We start from the raw sequence: 11,987 nt of genomic DNA, 5'->3' as shown, positions 1-11,987 counted from the left end.
GGGTTGTAACACCCCATAAATTTCTTTATTTAATTTAATTAATTTTTTATTAAATAATAGAATTAATTGAATTATTTGAGAAATATGGATTAATAAGGCTAATGGGCCAGTGTCGCAAGTAGCAATTGGGGGGTGTGTTAGTTGTAAAGCCTTTTTTTTTCTAAAATAAGGTTATATTTTCATAAAATAGAAAAGAGGAGGATTTTGTGAAAAGAGAACCAAAAGGGAGAAGAAAAGAGCTGAACGTTAAATTGGGAGAAGAGCAAGAGTGAAGAGCAAGAGCATCCAAGAATTCGACATCGAGGTAAGGGGGGATTCTTCTCATTAACCTCTATTATGGGTTGTATGAATGATTCAATAGAGTTTGTATGTTAGGATTCTGAATTGGATTGTATGTCGGGTTTGGGGTTTTGGGGTTTATAGAACTTTGGTTCAATTTATGTTGTGAATGATGATTGGTGTTGAATAATGATGTTAAGCATGATTAGAAGTATGTGTAAATGTGCCAATTGTGTTACATGTGTGGTTCATTTTCATAAATTCGTACTGGTATGATTTTGAGGGCATTTGGGATGTATAGAATGTTGTTTTCTGCAGGTTGGGGTTTCTGAAATCGCCGGTTGGCGACGCGTGCACAGGGTTGGCGCCGCAAACAGGTGGGCAGAATGCCAGGATGTTGTGATATGTATAGGTCGCACCGCGTACCTGTGTCGGCGCCGCGAAGGCGTAACTTTTTCTCGTTTCGCGTCGCGTACAGGTGTTTGCGCCGCGAATAGCTTGGCAGAGAGCCAATGATTTTTGGAACGCTCAGTTCGCGCCGCGAACCAAGTTGGCGCCGCGTGCTGTTGCTGTTTGGGACTTTTTAAAAGTTTAACGATGTATAACTTTTTAACTGTTAGTCCGTTTGATGTGCCGTTTCGAGCACAGTGAAGCTAATTAAGCGATTTACGCAATAAAATAGTGTTTTGAGTTGTGACTTGATTTTATTTTAAAACACTTGATTTAATTGGTTGTGGTGGTTTATGCGTATAAATGCACTGGTGAATGTTTTGACTATTAACTCGTCTTGGTTGTGATTGATGATTAATATACATGTGTTGCTGATGTAAAATGTATATTTGAGATGGTTGAAAAAAAATAGCATAACTATTGTGTGGCTAGTGTTATTGCATCGGTTGATGATTATGATTGTTCAGTTGTTTGGTATTGATGATTAGCATGCGGTATGTGATGCATGCATTTCATAATCATGTTGTGGGCTGTATCCCTTATGGTGATGGGACAGTGGTAGCTAATTCCCATTGTGTGGAATTAGTGAGAGAAGTAGCCGAATCTTTATGGTGGTGGATCGGTGAGATAGGTTATCCCATGTTTGGTACCACATGCATTTAGTTGCATTGCATTAGGTTGTTGAGTATAATTGTAACATGAATGGAAGTAGTTCAATGTTATAATTTATGTGTATTTGGTATGGATGATTGTATCTGATGAATGTTGCTATACTACCTGAATATAATTGAATTTGGGTGAATAATGTATGAATGAAGTTGTATTGTTTATATTCCTATAACATTTGTTAATGCGAATGAAACTCACCCTTACTGTTGTTATTTTTTTCAGATTGAGGAGTAGCTTGTGTACTTGGTGAGGATTAGCTCGTCAAGTAATTCGTTAGAGTCAGTTGGGTCTGTGTCATGCTCTGGTCGTGTAACACTGGGAACGTTATTTTAGGATTGGTTGATAAATCCTTGTTTTGTTTATGGTTTATGGTTGGATCATGAGTCTCCGACTCTGGATGTTTAACTATTCAGTTGTTAAGAATATTCCGCTGTGTTAACATGATATCTGAATAATTTTTGGTTTATCGTTCCTTTATGGCATGACATGAATCTTTGTTTATTTTATTGGAGTTGTAATACCCTTTTTCATGTTTACTCTGATTTTTGTTAAATTTTCCGCGGGGTCTAGAAGGGTGTTACAGAATGTGCCGTCCACTCCACAGATGTATCCAAAATAGGACACGATGGTTTCAATTAAACCAGAACAAAATGGAGCGATCTAAGATACCCAATACAAATGATACGGCCTGATGGGTCTTGAGGTGGACGACTCCGAAGTAGGAAAAGTGTCTCCGAAAAACCATATCTCGTCAGATCGATACACACCTTGTCATATGCACTTGCTATAAGATGACCCATTTTAGAGAAGCACATCCATTTTTCAGGTGGTGCAGAACCAGTAACACATGGAACAAGAGTAATGTGAATTTTATCGAATCCTTCCTTATTCCCATATATTCCTGTGTAAGCTTCCCTATGCACTGTCTACTCCGAAATTAGTGTTTGTCGCACATGAGTGTGATTCTCTTCTCCTTTACCAAGTAAACCGGACACGGCCTAAAAACCACAATTACCATCACCCCCACAGAAAATGTCTTCTCCGTAGAAGTGACACCAATAATTTCTAGAAGAGGAAACCTATACTTGTTGGTCTTATACGTTGAATTAATTATAAAGACGGTTAGAAATGTGTTGAACAACTTGATACTTCCTGTATGAGTCTAAAAAATGTCACAGACACTTACTTTATCATCACACACTATTTACCTTGAAACATAGTGGTTATCGTCCAAAAGTTTCAAAAGTTGTTGCATTTCGGATCTCGAACCTCTGCTCGCAATGTTCTGTTTATAATGTCTGTTGAATACCTGCTTGATATTTGACGCATTTTGTGATCTCTTTTGTTTCAAATCTGCAATTATGTTTCTCGACGCAACTTTGATTATCGACATTTTCGAAATAATTTCTTTCTCCTCCGGCTTAAGTCAACCTATAGTTGGATGACCTTGTAGCTTGGTGTCCAACGCATGATTATGTTTCCCACAAATGACACTAAACTGCCACGTATCATCCACTCGACATGATCCACGAAATTTAAACAGACACTCACATTTTTTCGATCCGGTGTAATCATGTTTTAACTGCCGAAATCTTGAAACATCTTTTCCACCTCTCTTGCATATCATCGTTACAAATGCTTGCCTTATACTAATGCCATTGTTGGACCTTCTAATCATAACGTCAAACTCGAGTTTGTTAGCTTCCATTCGGACCTAGTCAAGCATATGTTGACGAGCCTTGAAAAACTGATCATTTGGAAATTGTTGCCCAACATCTATCTCAACAACAATCGTTTTAGCATCGTCATTCACCTCATCTGGCTTAGCATCATCATTCAACTTGGCCAAAACAACTTTGGGAAACATGTCGGGATGCACCATATCTAAAACGGGAAAAATAGAAAATTTGTTAAGAATTTTGTTTTTATAACATAGATAGTTTCAGAAATGCACTTCCAAAATAATTTAGGTGAGTTTTGGAAATGCATTTCCAGAACAACGCAGTATTTTGATAAAAAATCAACTCCAATGCTAGGAAATGAGGGATGAAATGGTGAAAATTTAACTGAAATTGAAGCTTTTAATACTCTCTTTGACATGATAAAACACTTGAAACTTGATTTGAAGCCGAAAAATGGTTTGAGAATGAATGTAGTTTTTGGAGGATTTTTTGTTATAAAGTGAAAAGAGGAGAATGAAATAGTTCATCAGCAAGGTGGTACGTACTGAATTATTTTGAAAATACATCTCTGAAAATACACCTGAATGTTTAAATTTAACGTTCAAATAAAAATAAGGTATTTTCGAAGATGCATCTTCGAAACGTCTTAAAATTTAGTATGAAATACGATCGGAGATGCATCTCCGAAGAACATTTTAGAATTTTCAAGAATTTTTTCACCACTATAAAATGAAAAAAAAATCTCTAATTTTTTATTTTTATTTTTCAATACATTGAATTTTATTTCCTTTTACGGATTTTACACTTTCCGTTGCCAAATGTCTAACATCATGAGTACCATCCTCCACATGGGAAGGATTCGTCACAATTTAATGCAAACCAATTTGTTCACACACAATAAATAGTTCATTCAAATAAGCATCATAACTTCGTTCTAATTAGAGGTCTTCATTGATTCGGGTAAATTTGAATCAAGTATTTTGATCGGATATTTTTTAAGTTCGAGCAATAACCGAATTATACCAATAAAATTTATTGACAATTGATTCGGGCATCGTATTTTCAATTTTCTATCCGTTAGCTTAGTCGGTCGAAAGGCCGGATACCGAGATTATAAAAAAATGAAAATTACTACCAAACATTGAAATTCAAGAAGAAAAAAAGTGAAATGTTGAATGTAGACAAATTATGCTATTTTAATTTGTTATTAGAAAATTGTTAGTGTAATACGGTAACTGATCATAGAACTATGAAACACATTTATTATCCTATTAACTTAAGTGACTAGTTATAGATTCAAAAACATTTATGTTAGATATTTTTTTTGTTAGATGTTTTTGAATCTATTAAGGAAAATTTGATACTCTAATATTACAATTCAACACTATTAATATTATACTTTTTTAATATTGTTATAAAAAATTAATTTCCATAAATAAGTTATTTTTTTTAAATATATTTAAATTTTTTTATTTACCTAGTTAATTCAACTCAAACTAATCAGTTGTTTTTTGGTTCGATTCGGTTCGTAAAAATTTGCAAATTCAATTCAACCCAGTCCATTTAATTTTAATGGGTTTGGATATCGAATTCTCTTGAAACCGAACCAAACCGACCCGCGAACACCTTAATTCCACTAGTTATAAATTACACAGACGCATCTGGTCCTTAGGGATGGCAAGCAGACCCGAACCCAATAGGTGTGAGCCTGAGTGTTATTTTGTCACCCGAACAGCTTTTGAATTTGGATTTAGATTCAGGTGACGATTTCGGGTGCGGGTTTGGGTAGTGTGAAACCCGCTCCCGACTCATTGTCATCCTTAAGAATGCAAGGGAGATCAAGAATGTAAAACCATACAAGTATTCAATTACTTGTTAATTTAACAATTCATGCTCATAATACATTGATCAATACTCCAAAGATATTCAAAATACAAATAGTACAAACACTAACACATACAAATTAAGAAATGTAGCATGAAGCAGGAATTTGCAACAACATCCACAAGAAAACTATCTAGTGATATGGGCTATGAAAGAATCCATCTCCATACGACAAACTCCACCTTCTTCCATGGACATACCAATATCATTTTTAAGTTTGATTGCTCTTTCTCTCATCTCATCACCTTCCTTTGTTTCCATCAACCTTCTAACAGCATTCTCAACATCTAAAGCAGTTACCAACTCATCTCTTTTATCCCAATCCTTCACAACTAAACCAACCTTTAACACCTGTGTTATAAAAGCACAGTTTCTCGGTTGATCAGAATGCATAGGCCATGCTGCTATTGGCACCCCCATGGAAATGCTCTCCAAGCTAGAGTTCCATCCACAATGACTCATAAACCCTCCTGTTGAAGTGTGGTTTAGAATTTCCAACTGGGGTGCCCAATCTCTCACAACTAACCCCATTCCTTTAACTCTCTCTTCAAACCCTCTTGCAAGTTCGTCTCTCTTGTCTTCATTTCCATCAAAAATGTCTCCTTTATCAGCATCTCTCAACACCCAAATGAACTTTTTCTTGCTTTGTTCCAACCCAAGTGCAATCTGTTCAATCTGTTCATCTTTTAAGGTTGTTGTCGTTCCAAATGACACATATATAACTGATTTTGGTTCTTGTTTGTCAAGCCATTCCATGCATGAGTGTCTACTCTTTGAATCTTTCTTGTTCTCAATGGTTAAAGGGTTGAAGGGTCCCAAAGCCCAAAGCTTCTTGCTGCAATCAATTTTCTCTATCAACTCCAAGTAAGGACTTTCAATTGCTCTACTAGTATTAAAGATGCTTCCATCAATGAATTTAGAGTATTCACTTTGTGCAACAATGAAGTCCTCCATTTGGGCTATGAAACATCCTTCCATAGAAGGAACATCTATAACATGTGGCCTTTCCGGTGGAAGTTTCCCAAGTCTCTCCAATGAGTAGAAAACTGTAAAAGCACATGTACAGATAAACGAGTAATTCTCAACATTTGCTATGTTTTTAGCATCTTGCACAACCGACGCCATAAGACTGTCATGAATCACAACAACCCTTCTGAAAAGAGACGACAGTGAGTGCATGAGTTCTGCCACGGGCTGACGAAGATATGAAGAAGCTTCAAAAGAAGGAAACATGTGAGAAGGGAATTTGGTTTCGGAGTTTGGGTTGGGAGGAGGGGAGTGAAATGGAGGAAGTTTGAAGTGATGAAAATGGATGTTTGAAATGGAGTTTGGATCCCAACCATGGACACGGAGTGTTGCTTGACGGTTGTGTGTGGAAGTGCCGACATAATGGACGGGTATGTTGTGGGATAGGATTAGGCGGGACAAGTGGAGAAGCTGGTTTAGATGACCTTGTGCTGGGAAAGGTACTACAACCACCGCAACTTGGTTTTCATTGCTGCTATGGCTTTTTGAGTTGGTTTGGTTATTGGAACCCATTGCTAAACTTTTGAGGCTAGAATTCAATGTTGATATTATCTATCTATTAATGTCTTGGATATATATAGAGAGATTGAGAGAGAAATCAACATATTTAGTTTATGTTAAAGTTGTTTAAGGTTAGATTTTTAACTCTGAATTATAAATATGAATTTTACAATTACATTTAGTAAAAGTTACACCCATTTTTTTTATAAATAGAAAATTTCTGCCTGCTGCAAAGACTTGAATCTTATAAGTTTATAATAAACGGTAATTTTTTCTAAAAATTTTAACACTGTGGCGTGTTTAATATTAAATTTAAACTCAAAACTTCTAATAAAATTGGTAGAAATTTATGTCATCTCATCTCGGATAATTACACCTACTATTTATTAACACAATATAAAAAAATTGACAAACTTAATAAAACCATATAGTTATAGTTTCATAGGTGATTTAAAGTTTAAACACTTTCGTTGGTGATTTAAAGTTTAAACACTTTCATAGGTGATTTAAAAAAATTGACAAACTTAATAAAACCATATAGTTATATTAATTTAACATATATATTTATAAGAAAAGATTCTTTTATTAGATACATTAAATAAATAATGTATTTGGACAACATTTTGTCCAGATACATTATTTATTCAATGTATCTATAAAAGAAATCTTTTCTTATAAATGAGACCAGAGGAGTAATGAAGAAGGAAATATTTGTATATGTGGTGAGAATTTAAAAAGTTAGTGTATATTTTATAAATAGAGTGAATGTTGTGTTATTTTAATAAATTTTAAGTGCAATTTTTCTATAAATTTATGTTAAATTCATTTTTATGAACATATATTTAAATATAAATAATTTTACATAATTCTTTAAGAAAAGTGACATAGATTTTGTTGGGGAAAGTTTTTTTTTTACTAGAGAACATTGATATATAGTTGAGGATTATGCATCTTTGTGAGAGACATACAACTTGTCCACCTAAAATCTTAAGGTGAGTGGATTCTCTCACTTATATATTCTCAAGTCACCACATTTTTATCCAATATAAGGCTATTTATCCACTTACTCACACACTTGCATTATTATTCTAACACTCTCCCTCAAGTGTGCGTCCACAATGTTCCCACTTATAAGGAGCATTGATACATAGTTGATGATTATGCATTGATAGGTGAGTGGGTTCTCCCACTTATAAATGCTTAAGTCACCACATTTCTATCCAATGTGAGACGTACCACTTATTCACACTTGCATTATTCTTGGGCATTTCAATATAAGTTAGTCGATCCCTTTCTCGAAATCAAAGGCTCGTGATATAATTTGTTGGGGAGTATTTCACTGTGGACCATTGATACATAGTGTAGGACTAGTCACCTTTATGAGAGATACACCACTTATTCACCTAAAACCTTAAGGTGATAGGTGAGTGGGTTCTCCCACTTATAAACCATTTGTTGTGAGAGAAATTTCCAAAATATATTTGGAAAGTAGCAATGGTTAAAAAAAGATTTTTTTAGAGAAAATGTGTAATGCTATACAATTAAAACAATGTAATCATTCATGAACAAAATCTTTTAAATGGTTGTTTTCCTTCACCAAGTGGCATGAATTTATCTATAAATAGAGATGATTTGTAAACTGAAAAACATACAAAAATCACGATATTTCAAGTGGCAAAATTTATATGTAAGTCATTCTTTTATTTTTCTAGTGCACGAGAATAAATGAGATAACTTTATTCTGTAAAATACTGTGGATCAATATGCTTAATGTGAATGTGCAATAAACACACGCTTTGGAATTTCTTCTCGTTCATATTTTGCAGCAGACCCCCAACAAAAGATCCAATAGTTGTTAAACGGGGCGTTGATATAAAGTTGAAGATTATGTATCTTTGTGAGAGACAACATTATTTGTCCACCTAAAACCTTAAAGTGAATGAATTCTCTCTCACTTATATATTTTCAAATCACCACAATCATATACAATATAAAACTATTTTTCTACTTACTCACACCTTCATTATTTATTCTAACAATTCTATTTTTACTTTTCCATAGTTAAAAACAGGAGATATTTTCACTTTCTTAAGAAAAAGATCAATTACTCTCTCTTACTAAATAAATACCTACACATAAAAAATAGAAATAGTTTATAAAATATATTTTAAAAATTTATCTTGTTAATGGGTTATATAGATATGATGTTGAATGGAATTTACTTTAGAATTTTTAGTAAATTATATAAATATTTAAAATATGTAAATGAGTTATTTAAATAATTGAAATGTATTAAATGATATAAAAAAATTAAATAAAATTTATTTTAAAAAACTAAAATAGTTGTTTCTAAAAAAATAGTATAAAAGTCGGTCTAGTTAACTTTTAAGATCTTTAACTCAGAACTATTCAGACAAACTTTCATATATTTTCTTATAAAAAATTATCTCGTTATTTCCCATGAAATACAAAAAATCAGTTTTGTTAATTTTAACATCTTTAAAAGCATCTATCAAGACAAATTTTTATATATTTAAAAACTATTTTCATATGATACTTTTTATCCGATTAAAAAAATTGAGTTGTAGATTTGTCCTATTATTAAATGAATAATAATTATTCATTATAATAATATTATTTTTAATAATTAAAAAATGTGTCATTATCATTAATGTGATATTGTGATATTTCCAAAGCAAACTTAATTTATACCTTGTCAAAGCAACATAATTGTACGAGTCATTGAATAGACCGCTTAAAAAATAGCATATATAACAAAATATATTATTTCTTATTTTATTAAAATGTTATGTTTTTTTTTTAAAGGAAATCAAGATGCACCGAGTCCCAACAGATATATTGTCAACCAATAAATATTATATATTTTGTCAAACCACCTTTCAATTTTAATTTTTTAAAATCATATGGCATATGTTAATTTATTATTCAACAACAGTGTAAAGTTATTATTTTACACTGTTCATTAGACTTTTATTTTATTTTATTGCATGAGTATATAAAACTATATGGTCCGGTTTTGTTTTTAATTATTTTGTTTAAAAATACTAATAATAAGATAGTAAAAAACTATTAAGTTGGACACACTTAATTTATACTACCTTCATCCTACAACGAGTAACTCAGTCTATCATTTCTCACAGATTAAGAAAAGTGTATAAAAATAAGAGATAATAGTATTTGAGCAATTCTTGCATGGACACGACCCTAAATCCACATTCTTAAGCACAACCAATAAGAAAGAGTCTTTTTTAAATTAATTTTAATTTTAATTTTGTTTTTAATTGGATTCATGGGGCGGTTGAGATTATGAAGGAGAGAGAAAAATCAGTATTTATTTTTTAATTAATTAAAATTTTGTGATTGGTTGTGTGTAAAACAATTTCTTAGGTATGTGTCCACCTAAAAATTTTCCATAGTATTTTTACTATAATACTCTTATCATGTAATGAAATGATGAAATTTTTAATAATTAAATAGTAGAATTGAAAAAAAAATGTATTGAAATTGAAATGACTCACTCATTTTGGGACATTATTTTATTTCAAATGAGTCAATTATTATGAGAAGGAGAGAGTATATATAAAAAAAATTAACATGGTTCAAGAATTTGTTCAAAGTTGATTGGTGTATAGTAAGAAATTTTAATGTAGTAAAAAGGAAGAATGAGAGAAAAGGTTAAAACTCTTCCATCAATAGAGTTGAAATGATGAGTTTCAGGACTTTATAAGATCCATGAGTCTTCCTGATGTACTAATTTTTGGGGGAAATTTCACTTGGTTCTAACTTAATGGTTTAGTTATGAACAGATTGGATAGGTTTTTGTTGACATATGGAATTTTGACAACTTGGAAAATGGACAATCAATTCATTGGTAGTAGATATATTTCATATCATAATCCCATGTGGATCAAAGGAAATTCAATAAATTAGGGGTCGAAACCCTTTAAATTCTTTAATTATTGGGTGAAGCATAAGGAGTTTGGTCCTTTCGTGAAAAACACTGGGATTCTTTGAGGAATCATGGGAAGGTAGGATTCTTCTTAAAGGAAAAACTTAAAGGGCTAAAAGAGAGGTTGAAAGTATGGAACAAGGAAGTGTTTGGTATTATTGACTTTTGAAATTTTGGCCTTTAGATTCTAGATGTCCTATGACTTGTTGGGACATCTAATCTGACACAGCATAAGGAGGATATTCATGAATGAAAAACAATGCTGAAAAGTAATTGAACACGCAGGATTGTTAACTCAGTTCGGTGTAAAACAACACCTACTCTAGAGGCTACCAAGCCAGGAAGGAAATCCACTATTAGTAGTATCAATTCGAAGCTAAACAACCTTCAGTTTACAACTGCTCACTTAATCCCTACCCAATGTAACTTATACCTAAGAACTTTCTAGATAAGAGAAACTCATCTCACTTCCAATCACCACAGTGATGTCTCACAATAACTACCTTAGTCACTGATATTGACGATCCTTTACCACAATCTTCAATTACAAATAATCCATAATTAAGACTCCCTTAATCAACAAATACTTGATCTTACTTAAAAGCTTTGACAAGAACACTAGCTTGAAACACAAACAACACATACTTAGATAACTGTATCAATGATACCTAAGGGACATACATACATTCAATACTTAATAGGTTATGAATGCATGACACGACTTACAACTCCATAAACTGTCACACTCTTCTTTCTACATGATATTAGAGAGGCTCGCAATAAAAGGATAAACCCTAACCTAATCCCGCAAGTTCTGCTCTTCAAAAGGTTTATAGCTTTCTATTTATACCATCCATCTACTCTGGACTTAGGCTTCAAAACCCAGTAGGGAGACTACTAGAAATCTGCAAAATATTCTCCGAGAAAATAGGTCTCCAAACATTAGTTTCCTAAATATTCTCCATATTTTGAAACCAATCAAATCTCTTGAGCACAGATAAAAAAATTTATCCTTAGATTCAGCGTTATATTAGATTGCATAATATTCTTCAAATATTCTGCATCTATAATAATTAAGACATAGTCCAAAAGCCCAACTTAACACTTAGTCATAATGTCGAATGATTCAGCAAGGACATCTTGTTCGACATGTTACACCAGATGCAGTAAATAGAACATCTTGTTCAATATATTGATCATCATATATTTTTTGCAATGTTGAAACATTCTATCTAACATGATGTTGTCTAATTTGTTTTACATGTTAGAATCAGATCTCAGCAACAACAAAAAATTTAAATGTCCAATCAGTGTTCCAGAGTCCTCATGCACTCCTTAAGTATACCTTCTCAACTTGAGACTTTTAGTAGCAGATCTACATGTCTGAGAGTTAGTCTTCTTCTTATTCATATGAAGGTTGTCAGAGTTTCATGTTTGATAACTTTGCACAACACTTTGAATAAGCTCCATGTACCCACACACCACAGACCAACAACATCAGGAAAGGAGTAAAAAGTCCATAAGTC

The 11,987-nt window shown here is 32.7% G+C and overlaps 1 protein-coding gene across 1 annotated transcript; it reads right to left on the bottom strand.

The window, feature by feature from the left end:
* Positions 1–4,945: 4,945 nt before the first annotated feature.
* Positions 4,946–6,536, bottom strand: LOC131600019 (zeatin O-glucosyltransferase-like). Its single transcript, XM_058872251.1, has one exon. It carries the CDS (start codon positions 6,501–6,503, stop codon positions 5,094–5,096), a length of 1,410 nt encoding a protein of 469 aa, XP_058728234.1. The 5' UTR covers positions 6,504–6,536; the 3' UTR covers positions 4,946–5,093.
* Between the last annotated feature and the right edge of the window lie 5,451 nt (positions 6,537–11,987).

Source organism: Vicia villosa, linkage group LG4 (assembly GCF_029867415.1).
Source record: "Vicia villosa cultivar HV-30 ecotype Madison, WI linkage group LG4, Vvil1.0, whole genome shotgun sequence".
NCBI lineage: Eukaryota > Viridiplantae > Streptophyta > Magnoliopsida > Fabales > Fabaceae > Vicia > Vicia villosa.
Note: the sequence above shows the minus strand (reverse complement) of the source record. Positions and strands in the feature narration are given on the sequence as shown.